General features: G+C 44.6%; 1 protein-coding gene across 8 annotated transcripts in view; it reads right to left on the reverse strand.

Moving 5' to 3' along the window:
* PACS2 (phosphofurin acidic cluster sorting protein 2) overlaps positions 1-19,868 on the reverse strand; it is a 61,399-nt gene that overhangs the window by 19,288 nt on the left and 22,243 nt on the right. For 2 of the 8 annotated variants that reach the window (XM_065743324.1, XM_065743372.1), the window contains exons 3-16: positions 18,225-18,314; positions 15,575-15,700; positions 13,569-13,731; positions 12,492-12,565; positions 11,658-11,738; positions 9,370-9,429; positions 7,936-8,093; positions 6,288-6,378; positions 5,077-5,154; positions 4,195-4,316; positions 3,314-3,449; positions 2,719-2,823; positions 1,211-1,317; positions 364-518 (exon numbers count right to left, since the gene is read on the reverse strand). In XM_065743324.1, the coding sequence (XP_065599396.1) occupies positions 364-518; positions 1,211-1,317; positions 2,719-2,823; positions 3,314-3,449; positions 4,195-4,316; positions 5,077-5,154; positions 6,288-6,378; positions 7,936-8,093; positions 9,370-9,429; positions 11,658-11,738; positions 12,492-12,565; positions 13,569-13,731; positions 15,575-15,700; positions 18,225-18,314 (1,546 nt within the window). The remainder of the gene's footprint in view (positions 1-363; positions 519-1,210; positions 1,318-2,718; positions 2,824-3,313; positions 3,450-4,194; positions 4,317-5,076; positions 5,155-6,287; positions 6,379-7,935; positions 8,094-9,369; positions 9,430-11,657; positions 11,739-12,491; positions 12,566-13,568; positions 13,732-15,574; positions 15,701-18,224; positions 18,315-19,868) is intronic. The other 6 variants (XM_065743381.1, XM_065743366.1, XM_065743357.1 and 3 more) reach the window with 6 other exon arrangements.

Below are 19,868 nucleotides of genomic sequence, written 5' to 3' on the forward strand. Positions count from 1 at the left end.
TTCTTTGGAAAATAGTGCCCAACAAATTAAAGATTTCAGCCACAGAAAGGCCTTCAAGAAAGAATATTATCCTGAGCATTCAATGTATCACGATAAGAAGATATATACAAGCCTGCCCATACGGGAGAAAGGACTCAACCCCTTCAGGCAAAATGTTAACAGGCAGACTTTGACTTCAAGAACAAAGATGAAATTCATTCACACAAGAGCAATGCAAGCATCAGACAACACTACACCAGCACGGCATCTTTCTCATTTAACAGCCATATGTCTGGCCAAAGCCTTCAGGAGGACTGCTGCTAAAGGAGCACATCACATTTAACTCATTCATCTTTCTATGAAGAAAAATTGTTCCTTATTTACCTAGAGGGATGATCAAAAATCGCATGTAGCCAAGCCAGTCTGGGGTTTTGTGAGACAGCTGCTCTACAAAGAGCCTCAATACAGCACTGAGGTAATTCTGGGCTCCGGCCACTGCAATTTTAATTGGGCTTGGAGGCTGAGAATTGCAGTTACAGCTAGACAGAAGAAGAGGGAACACATTCATAATTGTGTTTCTAATCAACTATTTCAGAACAAATAAAAAAATTGGTTAATAACTACTAAGGCAGCTCATTCAGCACACAGGGCAATATCACAACGATTATCAGCAGCACTGTCAATAAAATGCACATTGCTCAGTACTTTCTTAATTGGTCATCTTGACTTCATTCAAACATATTAATAGATAGACTCGACCATCTAGGTTGGGATGTGCCTACTGCAACTGCTGTGTCAGAACATAGCCACAGCCTGAGAAATGCCTCCAGGAATTGAGAATGTTAGCTGCAAATTAATTTAAAATGCATGGGGAGAACACAAAAACACAAAACTGTTTTAAAATCTGTTAGCTTTGCATGCTTTAGTTATTAGATCTGACATTGGAGGCAGGCTCCACAGTATAATTTTGTCATATCAATGCTGTCAGTGTAAGGAGGCTTGTACCACCATGCACAAAATGGGGAACAGCAACACCTTGCAGGGCTGGTGAGTACTGAAGAACCACACTTTGACTTCAGGAAAGTAAGTTAAGGAGAAGCATTGGAAGGGAAAATTACTGCTCCAGTATCAAGTCTGCCTGAACATGGGGGCACAGGAGCTGAGAGGGTTTTAATACTAAGGACCAGAAGCCCTCCTTTTCCACAGGAACAAGCAAAAAGTGGTAACTTACTATCGCTGTATCCTGGAGACAATAGTGCTGAAAGCTGCTTGAATGTCAGCTGAGGAACATGTGCAGACCACTGGCAAGGTATGCTTTTGTAAGACATCTGACAGATACTAAGGAGAAAACAGAACACGTTAAAGTCCTCCAGTTTGTCACAAGAAGAAAATACCATCTTCCCCACACTCCTATGTATGTTCTCCCCATGATGACTATGTAAGATGACAGCTAACTTCCCAATTTCCCCCCATGCATTACTGAAAGAAAAGCTTTTACTCTAGAAAAACGGAACCAGTGCATCTGCTTGACAAACACTAACACCACCTCCAGGATGTGGCATTCTTGGCAATGTCTCTAGGAGAACAATTCATACAGCTGCAGAGAGCAGGGCAGGAGCAGCAGGCTGCCTGCTTAATAGCCAGCACTGGGTAAGAGCAGATACTCTTTACTCACCTATTTGTGAAGCTCAACATGCAGTGCTCTCTGATTTAAAAGGACTAGACAAATGCAACATTCTGCCTATCCTCAAGTACTGAAAAAAAAGCAAATACACTAGCAACACTTTTATAGTGATGGACCATTCCCATTCCATGAAGCCCAGAGGGAAACAAGTTAGCAAACACCTCAAGTACACACGGACATGTTGATGAGACTCCCCAATAATCCATACACCCTAGCTAATTCCATCTTTGTCTCATCTGATACTGCAGGCAGTGCTGGAGGAAACATACACATTCCAACTCTGGAAAGCATTTCTCCAAGTAAAGAGCAGCTGGAACCAGCAGCTCAACTGGTATCACTGGTCTCTTAGACACTGAGACCCCAGCTCTTACAAAAGCAGAACGCTAAATCAGTCAACATCCTTTCAGAAACCTCTTAGAAGTTCTGTAACCCACAGTCAATCAGTACGGTTTTCACATGCCTCTTCTGTATATATTTTATTTCTGACTCAGACTGAGGATCAGAAAAGAACAAAATTTGTTCCAACTGCCCATCCAAACCCACTGCAAATGACTCCACATTGCCAGCATAAGAGAGCAGTGCTCAGTTCTCCTTAACAGAAATACTGCACTGTAAGAAAACATGTGATAACACATCCCCAGGCAGGAATCACAGGAATGCACACAAGGCAGCAGTGCTGAGGTATTTTCTCCTGTGGTCTTCACCTGTGCCCATGAATATCAGTCTAAACCACAAGACAGGCTTCTCTGTTTCCTTTGTTCTACCATAGCTGAGAAGCAAATGCTTGAGTGCAAGGGTGTAGCCATACCCAGTGTGCTGCCAACCTGAAGAAATAGCACAGAACAGGGAAAAACTGAGTGGCAAAACCTTAGAAGATCCATAGCATTTCCTGGTCAAACTAATAGGCACCAAACCCCAGTATGCTGCAATCCCCCTGCACCACTGCTCCTCCAAACAAGCAGCAGAGCCTGCTTGGTCAGTGGTAAAGCTCAAGACCTGTCCATTTCCAGTGAAGAACAGCCAAAGTTAACTGTTCACACATCTCCTGCCTTTACCTGTCCTTGCCAATCTGAAGTATTGACAAGAATAATATTTTCTGGCAGCTGATCATCAGAAACCAGGATGTGATTTAGTTGGTCATACACGGTTTTCCTGGGGATCTGCAAATGAAGACAGAGAGAACAGATCAGTAGGAGGTATCAATTTGAATCCTCGAAGCTTTGTGTGTCACTGCTCCTTCTGCAATGCATTTGTCTTAAAGTCACTTGATACCAATTAACAGAGTCCTGCGGTTAAAACAAGCATGGCACAGAGGCACTCTGCATAAATCAGTCTCCATTGCAAACCCTTGCAACATGCCTTATTTCAAAAGGGCAATTCCTCAATACATCTCTATTTGTTACTTATCACAACAATCCGTTCAGTCTTTTCAGTTTATGGCTGGCTGACAAAGCACCAAGCTGGCAAAAACTAGCAGACAGGATAGAAGGTACAATATCAGACAAGAAGTAAATTCCCTCCTTCCTGGAGCTGCAGGGTTCAGTTATTTTCCAGCAGGGACAGCACTTTGGCCAGAAGGAAAGGGACCACAGGAGACAGATGGAAAAGACAAAAACCGAGTGGCAGGAGAAAAAGCAGTATTTTTCACACCTGTAAGTGGTGCCGGGTATCTGGGGACCGTTCATTGTCCAGGCTGTTTGCTCTCTCATTCTGTGGCCTCACTGGCTGCCTCTCCTTCAGGGATGTGCTTCTTCCCCGACGCCCAGTTTGCTTCCCTTCAGACCTGCTAGAGACAGGTGCTTTCATTCTATGCTTGGCTCATATCTGAGCAGCATTCATCCCCCAACTCCTAGATCACCCCCCATCTGGCAACCTCAGCAATTTAACTCCAGGCACTGGAGAACCATGCATGGAAATCTGAGGCAGCATAAGAGCTGCTAATTCTGCATCTAATGGTACAGAAGTTATAGAGAACAAAGTTCAGCTGCAGAGTATTCTGTCATCACGTTTCCAGGAGTCCCAAGCAAACTTTCACAGCCCACACCAAGAGCCACACCAGCACAATGCAATCCAGCTACACAAACTGCAGGCACACACCCAAGAGTAGCACAGAAATACCCCTGCAAAAGAGCATCTATTTACTTGAAATAACCTAAGAAACTACATGGTTGGGTTGTTGAAGTCCACATTCACTCTGCCATTTGAGAACTCAGACTTAACAACCATCTTTAAGACCAGAATTTGCATCAGACAACTTATCTTTGAGCATGAAACCCCAGAGTAAACGGTTGGGCTAGTTAATCTTAAAGTGTCTTTTCCAGCCTTAACAATTCTATGATCTCTGAGCAACATCAGAGCAAGATCACTCTTTGTGGTTCTTACAATGCATTTATCAAACACACAAGCTCCTCCTCTCAAGTGCCTGAGCACAAGGGCAGTCTCCTTGCTTGATGGCTAAAGACCATCCTGAACAAACGATAGCAGGCTGCCAAGGAGCCTCTTGCAGGCACAGAGCTGTGCCACTGCTGTACCTGGTGGATGGGATAATGAGGGATTCCGTCTTGGTGATCTTCCCGCTGGGTGGGAGCTTCTCAACAAACACATCTGGTGCAGGAAGTTCCACTTCTTGGACCTCAGCTTGCTGGTTAGACTCCTGCAAACACACATGAAACCAAGTGAGGAACAAACACTTCCCTCTCTCACTACCGCAAGGGCTTGCAGGAGGCACGCCAGCTTGGCTCTGGCTGGGCCATGTTCAGCCTCTCCCTTCCAGACATGCTACTCACTGCCAAGGGGACAAGCCAACATTGGCTATCTTAGGCTCCCAGTTCCTAGCTCTGCCTCACAAGGGAGCTGGAGGCAGAAAAGGTGTTCAAAAACACTGCTTTGGAGCAGGCACTCTCTGAACTCAAAGGCAAGGACAAGCCTCGTTATGCAATGCTGATTCGGTTTACCCAAAAAAAAACAGTGGAGAGAGAAATACTAAGAGAAAAGTTACAAACAGCATATCTTCAGAAGAGCAACTCAAGCTTTGGGATTTTCCCCCATGACCAGCATGATTTCTACCAATTCAAACTGAAGTTGTATTTCTGTTTGGTGTAATGCACTGGCTCTGAGGATACTTTTCAGGACAACACACATGCTCAGTAGCTTACTTTAGGCCAGCTTTCCTCAAATCAAGAGGAAGACTGTTTAAATGGAAGGCCACACTGAGCACTTTAATTACAGAAGTCTGAAAGACAAGAACCTCTGACAACTGAGGTCAGGAGGAGAGCCTAGCTCTATCTTCACGGCAGCTAATGTAATCTACACAAGTTGTGGTGTATATGCAACGATATGAACAGTTAGAATGCAGTTCACAGCTGACACTCAAACTGCCAGAAAGAAAGTTAAGAAGTGAGTTTTCAACTTACAAAAGAGACAGTGTCAGAAATACTGTCATCTGTGCGTTTGGTTCCAAGACTCTTTGTCTTTTCAGGCACTTCTACCTGCTTGAGAGGAGAAAACCATTAGCAGCAGCACAACTTTCCAGCCACCCTCTCTGGATCAGACTGCTTGAAAGACACTGAACAGCAATGCAAGAGCACTTATGTTCCCACCAGAAAAGAATGCATTAGCATGGGAAGTAGCAAGGCAGCAGATAAATCCTAACAGATTTAATGCCACTGTCACATTTGTGAATATCAGGTAATGGAGGTCTGTGAGAAGATCCGTTACCTACTCAAAAGCACGCAGGCCCTGGAAGACCTTCTCCCCCAGGTTCTACAGTTGTGGTACTAGACACAGTTAGGCATCACCCAGAACAGACCATCCTGCAGCTACATCACAGAATCAGGACCTGGCACACTGTTCGTGACAACACAGAGGCAGATCAGACAACGAATGCAATGGGAAAAGGTCACAGAAAAGAAATGTGTTTGGGAGACCAAGGGAGGGCGCTCAGGGAAAGGCCTGCACAGGAGCCTTTATTCTAGAGCTTTGGGCACAGAGAAGCAACACCCAGACCCTGAGCACGCTCCACTCTCTACTTGGGAAGAATGCTGCTCATTAGTGCTGTGAAGTGCTTCAGCACCTTCCCTACATTCAAGTCTTATAAACTCAGTGCCTAAAACCCTCAAACAGGTCTATTACTACACTAAGAGATATACTATACCATACACAGAGAAGTCCTCTGGAATTGGGCTGATATTCTGTGTGCCTAGAACACTCATCTAAATTGGGATGGAGAAGTGTGAGCTCCCTTTCAGGATTCGCTCCCAGGCAAAATCTCCCACCCCAGCTATCGCAAGCACGTGGGAATCTGGAGATACTCACACCATTGGCAATTATTCAATACATAAACTCAAGATGTTCACTTGAGGTAAACTTTTATTTGCATTAAAAATAAACCAAACCACGTTTTCTTCAGAATATTCATGTATCTGCATCAGAGTCTTCGGAGGAGGTCACAGAGGGCGTCTATTTACACATATAAACAGAGATGGTGCAGGTAACAAGGCTGAACACGGCAGGATGACACCAGGCAGTCAGAGCACTTTAATTTCAAAAGGAATGTAGGTGGATACAGAAGGCCTTGAGGCTGCTATATTAACTACAGGCAGATAACCTTCTTGAAACGACTTACAGGACTTGATGGCTCTCTCTGGCTTCTGATGCTGTGGATGCTACCGATTTCTGTCTGAGAGCTGGAGTGCGACAGTCCTTCAAAATAAGGTCTGAAAAAAGAAAGCAAAAACACTTTTTTTGTCATTAAAACATCAGCAGAGAAAGTCCACAGCAAAAGGAATATGTGACTGTTCTAAGGCACCTTAACACTCCTCAGCAGTTCCAGTAGAATTCATGAGCCACTTTTGATCCTCTCAGTGAAAGAAAGGCAGGGAAAAGGTCTCCAGGACAGCAAAAGAAATGAGAGTATAAGGACCCCTGTCTAGCCCTGACACTGCCTGACTGACCTCCACTTAATGGCTCCAACACGTCAGCTGTCTCACATTAAATCATTCTCATACAGCTCTTACAAAGAATGCTCGCATGGTCTCACGCTACACGCCAAACAGAAGTTTTTATTTCCATTAAATCTGGGATGGGCCCACGGGTCCAGCACTTTCACATGGCAGAACAGAACACACATTCACTCCACAGAGGCATTTGAGTCTCTCCTACCCCAAGCACCAGGTGCAGAGTTTCACACAGCGAATTTTGTTTCAGCTCTGCAAATGCTGACTGAACAACATGCCATTCCAGACGAGGTTTAGCTCTTGATGGAAAGTCAGCAAGTGAAGGAGAATTACTGCCCCCCACCCATACTCTGCTCATGTGGGTAAGTGACTCCTGATGCTAACATCCATTTTATTTCCAGCTTGCATCTGGACTTGGCTGCCAGCCTTAGGATCCAATTACACATTTGCTCAATAAGATAAGATAGCACATATAATCAGACTGTGCTTCCATGTCAAAAGGCAGATATCACAGTAGGCTTCAAGGCTCAATTATGATTTAAGGAAATGATTTTGTTGTTTTTTTTTTCTTTTCCAGGAAAAAAAAAAAAGATGCCTACAACCATCAGCACCTATCACATTCCTCTCATAATACAAACATAAGAACCAGATAGAGTAAGCCAGAAAGTGTCTCCCCACAATCAACTAGAAGTGATCCCTGGTTCAGTTACACACAGCTGCCATATATCAGCACTTACAAAAGCTAGTTGAGAACAGGCTTGGGTGTATTTATATGTCAACCCCCTTGGGCTCTGAAGAACTCCTTTGTTTACTGCAGTTCTGATTCCTTAGTCCCTACACAAAGGCTTTTTCCACACAGGATCCTATTAGCTTTCCCAGAAAGACTGCCTTGCCCATCACAACTTTCTGTCTCTGCAGCTTTTCACCGTTATGCTGTAGCAGACAGATTTCCTGTCTGTTTCTACCATCTCTTCAAAATGCTTGTGTATAATTCCACCATCAGCCTGTCAGCGATTTCTGCTCCTGTGGTCAGGTGGAAGGGCAGGCAGAATAATTGCACAGGGAACAAGGAAAAAAATATTAAGGGAAATTAGCTCACAGTCATTAAATTATTATAATGTACACTGGGGCTCTGACACCAGGTTGGGGAGTTGTGGAAATAAGGTGGAGAGGTGTGAATAGAACATCTAGTAGTGTAGTGCTGACACTACACACTGTCTCTTTTCAGTTCCAGCTCTTGGAAGACCGAATCCCAAGCAGCTGCCCAAACTGACTACTCTGTAGGGGATTGCCCAGCATCAGCCACACCATACTTACTTTAACTTTGGCTTTGGAGTGCTCAAGACACTGTCATCATCTTCCATTTCTGGCCCACTGTCACTGGGGTTCTCTATATCCAGAGTGTCGTACAGAAGGTCCAAGTCCTCCTCCACCTCTGGAGCATGCTCTGCAGGGTCCTGCTCTGAATCCAGAACCTACATGCAGGAAAAAACACAGACATTGTTCACTAAGAGTCAAACAGATCCTGTCACCTGAGATCCCTCAGGGACTGCAGAGCACCAGGCTCAGATTCTGTTTCTAGTGCAAGGATACTATATCCAACAGAAACGTTAAGCATACCAGGAGTGCTTGCTGGGGGTGAAGCTGTCAACGTCTGGTTAAGCAACACTTACCTATCAGACTAGGTATCCACAAACAAGCTATTAATCATAGATCATGTCAATTGGTCAATCATATGCTATAAGCAAAGCTTTCAGAAGGCACCTAATAGAGTCCCAGCTCTCTCAGAAGAAGTACAGAAATGCGGTGCTCCCAAATGAGTGTTGTGTTTTGGGTACTCCTAAAAAAGTTGTCATTACACCTCTTGATTTCATATTCAGTGCCCAACCAGGCAGAATAATAACAGTGTCCACAGGAGGCATCAGAAACCTGGACAAGAATCAGCTGCAACCCACACGTAAATCTGAAGAGAACACAGATCTCACATCAAAACCCACCTAGGTTTCTTTACGCATACAGCATAACCATACAGCTGCACACAGCTCTGAGTTTGCTTTTATAAAAGCAGCTCCAGAAAAACAGCAGTTCAGCTGGCTGAGACCCCAGATATGGGTGCTGACTCTGCTGAGCTAACTTGGGAAGAATAGCAAAGCTAACAGGACTGTTTGGAAGCATAAGAAAGCATGAAGAGTTACTCACTCTTTCCCACAAGCCACAATATCTGTGCACAGATTGACAGCCAAATGAGCTGTTACTCATATTAGCTACTTAATGCTATGCAGGTTCTTGGGTTTAGGACCTCTTTCATTTTTAGCTCTGATCACACAACTGCCTTTCCTGTGGATCTGAGTATTGAAATGTTTCAAGTCTTGCCTGGCTGTTCTGGAAAGATTATCAAAGAAGGGGTGATTAACTTCACAAGCAAGCTACACAGCACACTGTGTGCCCTTCAAATGGTTAAGGGCTGTTTTGAAGACTGCTTTGAAATTAACGGGTAAATAAGTGAGCGTTTGCCAAAATCTAGTTTTGATAAAATTTAATCTAGAAAACATTCAGTGACATTTTAAAGCTGGCCTTCAAGCCTCCATGCAAGGCCAGGATGCCAGGACAGGTTACATCAACTGCAGACTTGAAAACAAAATGAATGGAACTAGGGGGAAACAGAAGGTTCCTGGGGACTACAGTAAGGACCACGTGGAAGAGGAGAGAGAGCAATATTCAAACAGAAAGGTTCTGTAACACATTACTCACCTCATCAGATACTTTGAATCTCTTCAGCAATGCCACAACCTTCTGCTTGAAGTTTTGTTGCTGCAAGTCAAAGACATTTTTACATGAGTAAAGCATCAGTGAACTGCTTTCTCCCAGCATGTAAGAAGCCCAGACACACGACGCTGGTGCTCTAGCTGCTGCTCCAAGTCAAAAAGACTGCTGGCACCATGAACCAAGTCTCTGCTGTTCACACACTGAAATCAGCTTTTCCAGACCTATGACACTTCTCTACTGCCTTACAACAAACGAGCTCCCACTCTGCTAAACCTTAGAAACCTTCTGGTCCTGATGAACAGCATACCTCTCCTGGCTGGATGCGCAGTGGACAGCAAATTTCTGGCAAACATCTGAGAGTCAACTTTGGTACTTTTCTGGTTCTTAACACAGGTGAGACAACATAGGCATCTACCCACTAATTCAAGGCACAAATGCATTTTCTATCTACAAAGCACTGTTTTATCCTGTTGCAGTTCAACCTGGCAGGCTTGCTTACATGAAAAGTTCCACTACAGAAAAGTTGTGAGGCTTGTTCTCACCACCTGCCTATCAGAAAAATGTTTTCCAGGTTTGACATTGCCAGATCCCAGACACAAAAGGACACAAGACAAACTGTTGCACTTCCTTTGTGTTTATTTGCCCATAAGAGCTATTTCTCTCTCATAGAGCCAAACAGCCGAGGTTCATTATGAGCTATTCAGCTATCCTCAGTCACTGACCAAATTAATATGCATGCTCTTAAGAAAAGGCAGAAGATACCCAGGTGAGAGAGCTGGTACAGGGCATTTGAAGTGGCATCCCTGTGTCAGGAGGAAAGGCAAGAGAAAATGACTGGCATCAAGCCACACCTTGGGGAAGAAAGTTGTTTACTAGCTTGCCTGTATCTCATGTGAGCTTCCCTAGTAAAACCTATTGGTCCCACCACTCTAGCCTCAGGCATTTCACAATGCCAAGACTCCAAAATTCACCCTTTACCACTGAACTCAAATCCAGTAAGCTGCTGCCACCTTCTAGACAGTTGAAGTTGAGGTGAAATGAAACCCCCAGGTCCAAACAAGACCATATAGAGAATGGTTCCCATTGCACTGACAGGAATGAGATGCTCTCATTTTAGAGTTGTCCTTTGACAAAGGATGTCAAGGAAAAACATCTGTCATGCAGACCACCCCAGACCAGCACGGTAGACTGCAGAGGGAGCACACAGGCAGTAAATAAGGTGACACATCAAGAGCTTTTCCTGGCCTGGATGGTCTGAGAGTCAGCAGACAGGAGCCCTGCTAAGGCTGATGTTAAATTTACTGGCAGCGCCTAATTCAGTCTTGCACCAGCCCTATGCACTGGAGATTCAGTACCAGTTCAGTGGTCAGGGACAGAAAGACATTCTTATCATGAAGCTAATAACCACAGTGTATATTTTGTCTCATGCTTTCACTGAAGCCTATAAACAATATTAAAGGCATCAAGGATATGAGCTAGCACACTCCTAGTCTTACAGAGTCTTTTTAATTGCAGGTTCAGATCAAAACAGTGCTTATTCAAGATCTTTTCAAACATGGATTTGAAAAATAGCCTCACAGGGGGTACAAATGATCACCAAACATACTTCAAAGTCAGAAAAAAAACCAAACCAATCAACAAACCTAGACCATCCTCGCGATTTTGAGTTACTGCCATCACAAACACTTGTGTAGGCAGAAGGCCACACTGTGTGTTACGATGAAGCCAAGTGCAGGCCAGTGCTCCATATGCAAGTTCTGTTTTGCAGACAAACACATGCTTGCTATAAGAAGGCAGATGGTTGGCTGCATGCTACTCACCAAAGCTTTCAATATCCAGCTACTTCTTTGGCCCCAGCATGCATCACCTCAGGTTCACCTGTCTGGCTCCAGCCCCTGACTAAGCTACTGAACTTCACTCTGAAACTTTCCCACAGGTCTCTCCCACGTGGAGCACAAGCAGAAGAGCTTTCCTTTACTTAAGCCTACTTTCAGGATCACGTGAGCACAGATCAGCCCCATAAGGAAGCCAGCAAAAGATTTTCACACACACATGATTTTTGGAGCATCCTAACCTCGCAGCTAAAGGACACTCAAGACACACCACCGACTGCCCCCACTCCCTGATCTGATAGCTTCTGCTGGCTCTTCACTGCTGCAGCCACGCTCCCAAGCTCCCTGCCAGCACATCTAGCACTGCTGCTCCCACATGCTGCATGCACTGCACATCCTAGCCAAATCCCATCAGTGTTAGTAAAACTAATTTCCACCGACCCTGGTTATGGACGTCGTTCTTACTATCGATCTCCGCTGCTTCTTGGGCTTCCCCAGCTCGTACTCATCATCATCCAAATCCTGAACAGAAAGAGGATTCCTTTGTTACCTTTGTGTTTTGGGAACACATGAGTATTTATGTCCTAACAAAGTTCTCTCTGTTAACCTGCTGCAGGCCTTCAGCAATTGCTTTATTTCTTTTGCAGTTATGACGGCAGAGGGAAAAGGATTTGAATTGGGTCTTCAAAGAGCTAAGAACACTGGCTCGGAGGAGCAAAACAGCCCAAGTTCTAAAAATAAGGATTCTCTCAGTCCCAAGTTTCAGTGGGCTCCTCTCAGTACCCTCCAAGATGTAGAAGGCGAGTGGTGCCAGAAACTGAAGGCAAGTAAGATCCCAACTCAGAAGCTTCTCACTTCTACACAAGGAGATCTCTGTCAGGACACACTCTGTAGAAGGTATTAAAGACTAAAATCTGACTCAGATCCCACCAGCCCTAAAGTTACAGCTGGGGGCCTTGTTGGGCTCTTTGAACCCAATCAGCATTACACAAAATCAATTGCTGCCTTGACCATTGAGCAGATAAATGCAATAAAATGCTAATGTTTTAGTGTTTAAAGGGGACCTAAATCAACACATCAGGAGATAAATCACAGCATGGTGATAGAAATGGGTTGCTATGCACGCCTGTTCTCTTTCTGCCACTACAGCTCAACACTTGGCAACAGTTTCACACTGTCACAGCTTCACTAAGGAAACAGACTTATTTCAAGCAGAAGCTGAGAGAGTACACGCTCTACAGAAGCTCTCACAAGAAGCCATGCCCTAAACGGTACCTGGCCCTGCACGGCATCATCACTGGCCTCCTGTTCAGAAGAGAAGCTCTCGTACTCTTCCTCAGAATAGTTGTCTGAAAGGAAAGGAAAGAGGGGAGAGATCTCATGAAACTCCTTTTACACAAGGAGATAATCTCATCCAAGGAGCAGAGAAAATCAACTAACAATCACAAACCAAGAAAGGGGGCACCTAAGGAGATGCTTGCTACTTTGTCTTTTATCTGTGTTAGAACCAGTGAGATGGGAATATCTTAGAGATGAGGAACAAGGAGAAATACATCTAGTAAGTTGGATAGACCAGCACACAGATCAGACTCCTTAAAATAACATCCCCTTTTCCCTGGAAAGAGCCACTTGGCATACAACAGTGAGTAAGGAGTTTTCTTCACAAGGGAAAGAATTTTTCCCCCTTAGCAAGCCTAACTGCTTTCATAAGACTTGCCAGGAGAGTCTAAATTCTATTGACACGATGCTTCAGGTGACCGGCCTGGCCTCAGGCAGCACAGGCTCCTGAATGCACTGCCTTCAACAGCTCACTTTTCTGACAGAGAGCAGAAGGCTGCTACTATAAAGCAGATGGAAGATTGTCACAAGCAGAAACATAAGTACTTTCTACGTAGTGAGCAACACTGGGGATTTATTCTCATTAAACCAGATCATATTCATACTCCTTTAAAAATATGGCAGCTTCATAGGCCTTATGTAAATTAACATTTATTGTAGAACAAGGAAGGAAAAAAATTTGGAAGAGCAGCTTAAATGTGTCTCTCCTGAACATGACACTGTTGGCCATGCGAGAAGCTACAGGTTCTCAGCACACCCACCAGTAATGCTGGAAGAGCACAGACCTAACTTGCTGGACAGTGTGAACCTCTGACAACTCCTAACTCTGGCAGCCACATTCCTTACTTACACAGTAACAGGCTTGCAAAGTCGATTTTCTTTGCAGTAATCAGTTAAAGACACAGGCATAGGTACAAGCCTCATTCTTTCCAGGAAGCACCTAAGCTCAGGTGGGGTTTAACTCCAGTTAGTTCAGGAAGGCACTAGTTCCCAGATCACGTGCTTGTACTTTACCTGTAGACTTGATTTTCTGGCTGGCCTGCATAGTGCTGTCTTCGTGGTCAATTGGCTGACTTGACAAGGAGAAGATCCAGATTTCTGCTACCTTTACTGCAGCTTCTTTGATGTTGCTGAAAAGGCTCAGAACCTGCCCACCTTCTGTGGGGTGCTGCATGACCTGGGACAGAAGTCAAGCAGAACAAATCTGCATTTAAATGTATTTAAACTTGCACCATTTGCATACTACAGGAGTTATTTATGTTAATAGAGCTAGCCTGATTTCCAAATAGAGAAGACAGACAACACCTGCAGGAGCTGCATGCAGGCAACACACAATGCTAGCTGAGATTGTAGTCAACTGCTAATGCAAGTGATGGAAGCAAAAATTTTCTGAGGTTGACAGTTGATTAGCTCATCCATGAAACACAATACTTGAATACCTCATTACTATGTATTTGCTTCCACAGCATAGTACTGATTTGAATTCTCAAGTTACCAACCTGTAGGACATTCGTAGTTGAGGAATTTAAGAGCCAAACAAAAAAAACCCCCACAAAATTATCAGTGGAATACAAAGCAAAGTGCTTCCTAAAGCAAAAATTCCTGCTCCACAATCCTGGAGGAGATGGCCATACTGGGCTAATTAAGTGGTGAGTCACAGAAAGCAAGATGATGATGGAGGCAGAGACACATCTCAGTGTGGGTTTCTCTCTGCAGCCGTCTTCCCTTTGCCACCCACAGCTCACAGAGCTCTCCCTAGAACAAGACTCAGGTTCTTCTCTTGTCCCACCAGACACAACAATCACTTCCCCATCCCCACTTGTCTGCACATCAGCTTCCTACCACACACCAGGCTGCTCTGTCAGCTCCTCACGTGGCTTTAAAATGACCTGAGCTGATGAGGAACATATGCCCTCTGCTCAGGCTCATGCTTTCACTAACATTTCATCACTTTGTTTTCTTTCAACTCCCATAATAACTTTGTGTGTGTGTGTCTCAGTGCTGTTTAGGGGTCATTAAACTATAAACTGCAAAGACAGGGAGGCTTGTAAAAGGATACAGCATTTGTTTACCCAAAGTCTTCAATTTCAGAAGTATTCTGGATGAGCTGGAAAGTAACTGTTTCCCAACAAAGTGAACCTTTGGAAATGCATGACCTTCTAACCTCAGTCAGCTGACATCACAAAAAAGGTATAAGAAAAACCACACACAGCAGCAAATGCCCAACACTCAGAAGCTCACTGATGGATCTAATTAACAGGCCCACAAGTTTTCTGCTTTACAGCAGTAGTCAATTTCTAGTTCTTAAACAAAACATGGCACAGGAAAAATGTTGCCTATAGGACTATAAATCAGAATCTGGAACGCTGAGATGGAGAAATCTACATTTACTGCAAGTTTAAGGGAAGCTTAACTCACATCAGAAGCATTCTTTGTAATTTATTATTTAACACTGTAATAATTCACTGCAGCACAACATTAATTCACAGGTGAAAACAGTGAAACTATTTATTGGCAGAATGTAGTCTGATGAAATATTTTGATGCTACACTGAACCTGGAAGGCCTGTCCAAGTGACCTTAACAGCCTTGTTTCCACAGATATGAAACAAAAGATCTTACATTTAAAGCACAATCCAAATGTGTTAGCTCAGCTCGAACAAATGTACTAATGCAAAAGAAAAAGGATTAGCATTGAAATACATGCACAAGTGCTCTGAATGCAAAGGGGATTTGAGCTGCATTTGAGTAAGTCAATTCGAGACTCAAAACAAACAGGATACTCCACAAATCTTGTAAGCTAATATGCCTCAAGAAACCTTTAGCTATCAACATACTATCCAGAAAATGTATATTATTACTCAGAACTAAGATCTATTTAAAACATTGTTCTATGAATACTAAGTAGCACTGTTAAGAAAGTTGCACGAAATCCATCCAGGTACTTCTCAATAAGGAAAGTAATAACAGTGGATTTAAAGCTATCCCTTCTGAAGTATGGATATGCCAAACACTGCTCACCTCAGCCATGTTGATAGACCCCACAGCCAGAGTCTTGTAGCCTAAAATGGTTCGGTTCTTGTACCGCTTCCGCCGCTGCAGCATGATCTGAAGCTTGTTCCCTTCTCTCTTTAAGAAGTGAGGGTACTGAGGTTGAAAACAGAAAGCAAAAGTTCATTACGTCCCTTGACGTTATCTCCCAGGCTGTCTGGTTCACAAGTAAACTCCATTCCTACACTGAACTAACCCTGAATGCACAACCCTACATTACCCCGAGGAAACAGTCATTTCTGACTCTCACCTTAAAAACACAGCCTTTGTAAAGCTCAGCCAGAGAACCCAAGTGCCACGCAAGGGATCAACAAGCAGGGGGAGAGCTCAGGTAATGCTGCACCCTTGCTTTTGCAGTCCCAGGACAGGAGGCAGCTCAGGCCTCGTATGCCTGCATTACACAGAGGGCGAGGCACTGCGGTACCCAACAGGTACTGACAAAACAATCCTGGCTGTTCTGCTGGGATAGGCTGAGCCCAAGTCCAGTCCCAAAGAGATGAGCATCCTTCCAAGAGATGGGCTGCAGAAAGTAGAACCACGCTGCAGGGATCCTAATTGCACACTGGATATTCTTAAGTGAAGGATACTTCATTTCACTATTTTTTTTTACCTCCTCTCCCCACTTTGGGAAACTGTGAGAGTAACTTCCTGCCGCTCCAAAAGCTTGATAAATACAACTGCTGAGTGCCACCAGAAACCTTTAGATGTTAATTTGCAGTCCAGAGCAAGCCTGACTGCTGCGCAGAGAGCCAGGAGCAGTGGCAGAGCAAACAAGCAGAATACTAATTAACTGATTGCTCTGCAAGGATGGGATTGAGTGCCTTGCACATGGAAGCAGCCCTGCAGAAGGGAGGAACAGCAGTACACGTAATTAAAAGATCACCTTAAAACACATTTACATCCAGACACAAACCAAGCATGTGACTTCACAGACCTGCAACATCCCTGGGCAAAGATTGAAGGAAGTTATTGAGGACTGGGATTGATAATAGGGGCTCAGAAGGCAAGAGGCACCTTTTACATTCAACCCTCCCACCCACATGCAGGTGAAACCATTCCAAGTGTTGGGAATGCAGCAGGGGAGAGGGATTCCTTGCTCTCAGCTGGAGGCACTGGTCCCTTGAGCTTATTTAAGAACAAACCTGCAGCTGAACTCCAAATTCATGCTTGCTCCCAGGTCAGTTTGATATCAATGTCCAGTTTTCTGGGATTAAACTGGATGATCAAGTCCACATGTGCAAATTTCTGTTTTGTTTTCCAAAGGTGTGTTTCCTGGACACCTCTGATAAACATTCACAGAAATGATTAAAAAAGACAAAAAAGATCCAGAGACATTCAGGCCACTCAGCTCCTCAGTTAAAGGCAAAGTCCTCTGGAAAAGCCAAGCCATTTTCACTGCACAGATAGCTATTTTTAATTCCTGCCATTGCTTGTCAAAACCACAGAATGGTTTCAACCAAAACTGCCACTTTATAACACAGTATTTGGAAACAAGACACAGGAAGCCCCAAGCACTGCAAGCACTTCCAAGGGCAAGAAGAAGGGACCATCACACACACCAGGACAGCAAGAGCCAGCACACAAAACTCATTGCAAAGCCCTTGTGACATATCCCTTCCATCTGGAAAGTTTTCTTAGATCACATACAAGAATGAAGTCCTCTGGAGAAGTATGGTGATGTGCTTGGAATATCTAGGAAATTTCAATCGATCCTGAGAAATCCACAGAGGGTCAGGAAGAGCAGCCATTCCAGCAGTCAGGGTGGTAGGAGCTTACCTGCCAGAAAGGCTACTGCTGGTCTCAGCCTAGCCAGCTAGGAGAAACAGGCTCAGACACACAGTAGCTCTAAGTCTTACCCCACCTGCATAACAGAGCACTACCCCTCCAGACAGCTTGCACAGCAAAGCAAACAGGGCAAAGAGCTGACAGCACAATATGGAGATACTGGCTGCTGCTGCAAGACACTGAGGCTTTCTCATGCTGAGACATCCACATGCTTTTACTCTGTGGTCCATCATCACTCTTAAAATATCCCAGGCACTAAATTCAGACTGTACCTGGCTCAGACTATAGTTAGCTAAAGAGTAGCTTCCAGCCATCTTCCAATTAAGAAACAATAAAAGCTGTCATAAAAATCCTGCTATGCCATTTCAGGAAGAGTTCCCAGACCTCGATGTATCCAAGAGCACTAATCCTTCCTGCAGCAGGGAGATCAGCAGCACATCCCTGCACTAAGCTTGCTCATCTCTCACACTGTTCTGAAGGCTTACAGCGTCATGGACATCATTATCCTCTGTCCTGGCTCAGTTCCCAGCCCCTTCAGAGGAAACCAACTTAAAAACAATGCTTTGTGTCCTGCTGCAGTATTGCTCAAGTTGATGGAAAAAAAAAAATAAACCACACGAAAACACAATCCAAAACAAAATCTGCAGATCTACAGACTCCCCCTCGTGCTCACAGCAAGCCAGCCTCTATTTCCCTTATGTTCCTGCTCAAGAGGTAGCACGAGGGCAGGATGCTCTGAGGAAAGCAACCAACACAGTACAAAAGGATCCTCACGACCGACCCACAGAGCACCTCTGCTCACGCAGAAGTGCCCCAGTGCTCCATCACACCTTACCTGCAACGAGAATGTCAGCGCAAGCTCCGTCTCCACGTGTCCACTCGGGGGCAACACGATCTCGTGAGACCGCAGGATGCGCTTGGAGCCCTGCACGAAGCAAAGTTCACGTGGTAAATTGCCCAGCCAGCCACTTCTTTGCCATCCAGCCCAGATGGTTCAGCCGTGGAACTGGAGAGCTCCAACTACAGGACTTAGTCCCCCTGACATTACCCAGAGCTGCCTCTCTGGGGGGAAAGGATAAGACAGCAGGTTCCACGGGCAGAGCTGTCAGAGAGCTGGACTGCAGACAGTGCTGGAATGATTCTGGCCAAGGAAGAAGCAGTGGGAAGGAAGACTAGACTGAAATGGAAATAGCCCTGGATTGGCATCCCACCCCTATTCAAACAAAACTGGAAAAATGTTTTCAGGGACTACCGCAGAGAAAATGAATGGATGGATCTGACCTTGCACTTGTGTGACATATTAATGAGATGAAAGAGAGATATTTGACTAATAAAGATTTGGACATATTTACTGTCCCTAACTACAACAAAGCAGCTTTTGTTCCAAACCCCAGCACTCAAAAGCTATGAGTCAGCCCCCACCCCTCAAGCTGAAGTCTCATTTCATGACTGCAGCCAATAGGTAGCGGGCGCCTCATCTCCCAGGGCTGCAGTGTCACACATCTCTCTGGTATTAACCTTGGTGGGATGATCTCTTCTTTTTGTACACACACTCCTCTCTGAGGAAAGTGGAGATTTTAACCTGTTTAAACAACTCTGAGTTATTGAGGTTATGGAATTTTAAGAAATCCACTAAGCATCGCAGGGAGCCTGGAGATGTGGCAGCAGTGCCACGCAGCTCCACACCAGCACTGCCATATGCTGAGTTATGGGGCTGTCTGCTGTAGGAGCATTTCATTTCAGAGAATGTTTCAGGAAAAAAACAAACTAGCAGGGAAGCAGGACTAAATGCTGCCCAGCAAAAGCTTCTGTATTGTACAGATAGCGGTAAGTTTCAGAGGTCTCTGGATCAATATTCTGCTGAGGTTGCAGATCTGGCTTTGTCCACACAGGCTGATCTCCCAGAGGCACAAAACTGTAGCTCTCAAAAAAACAGCATATGGGAAACTAGAGACAGACAGGGAGTAAGCACCTCCCAGCTACAGCCAAAGTTAAATTGCACATGTCTACATCAGCCCCAAATAACAACCCAAAATGAGGGAGGGAGAAGGGGAGAGGCTGAGATGGGCTTCTTCATCACAGAGCCAGAAAGAATGCTGTGATTTGCAGAGGTGCCCCCAGTACATCAGGTCAAAAACCAAAAGGTTCCCCCCTAGCAAAAGCAGCACACATGCAAGTAAAGCACAGCTGGCCTTGCCACTAGCAATAGCAGCATCTGTTCCATGCTGTAAATCTCCTAACAGTAGCAATCTTGCTTTACTTGTTATGCAACTCAAAATCTAATGAAAGCCCAAATACAGCAGCTTTAAAAAGACTGCAGAAGATAAATAGAGCAACAGCCTGGGAAATACGGTTGACAAGTCTTTGAACGTCAGAAGGGCTGCAGGGAGACATGGGAAATGCAGGTAGGATGTTCTCATTAGGTCTAAATTCAGTCATTCCTTCTGGAAGGACTGCAGCACCTGACACCTCTCTTGCA

This window comes from Cyrtonyx montezumae, unplaced genomic scaffold, assembly GCF_038088225.1.
Source record: "Cyrtonyx montezumae isolate F1298 unplaced genomic scaffold, pur_monq_1.0 scaffold_1, whole genome shotgun sequence".
Lineage (NCBI taxonomy): Eukaryota > Metazoa > Chordata > Aves > Galliformes > Odontophoridae > Cyrtonyx > Cyrtonyx montezumae.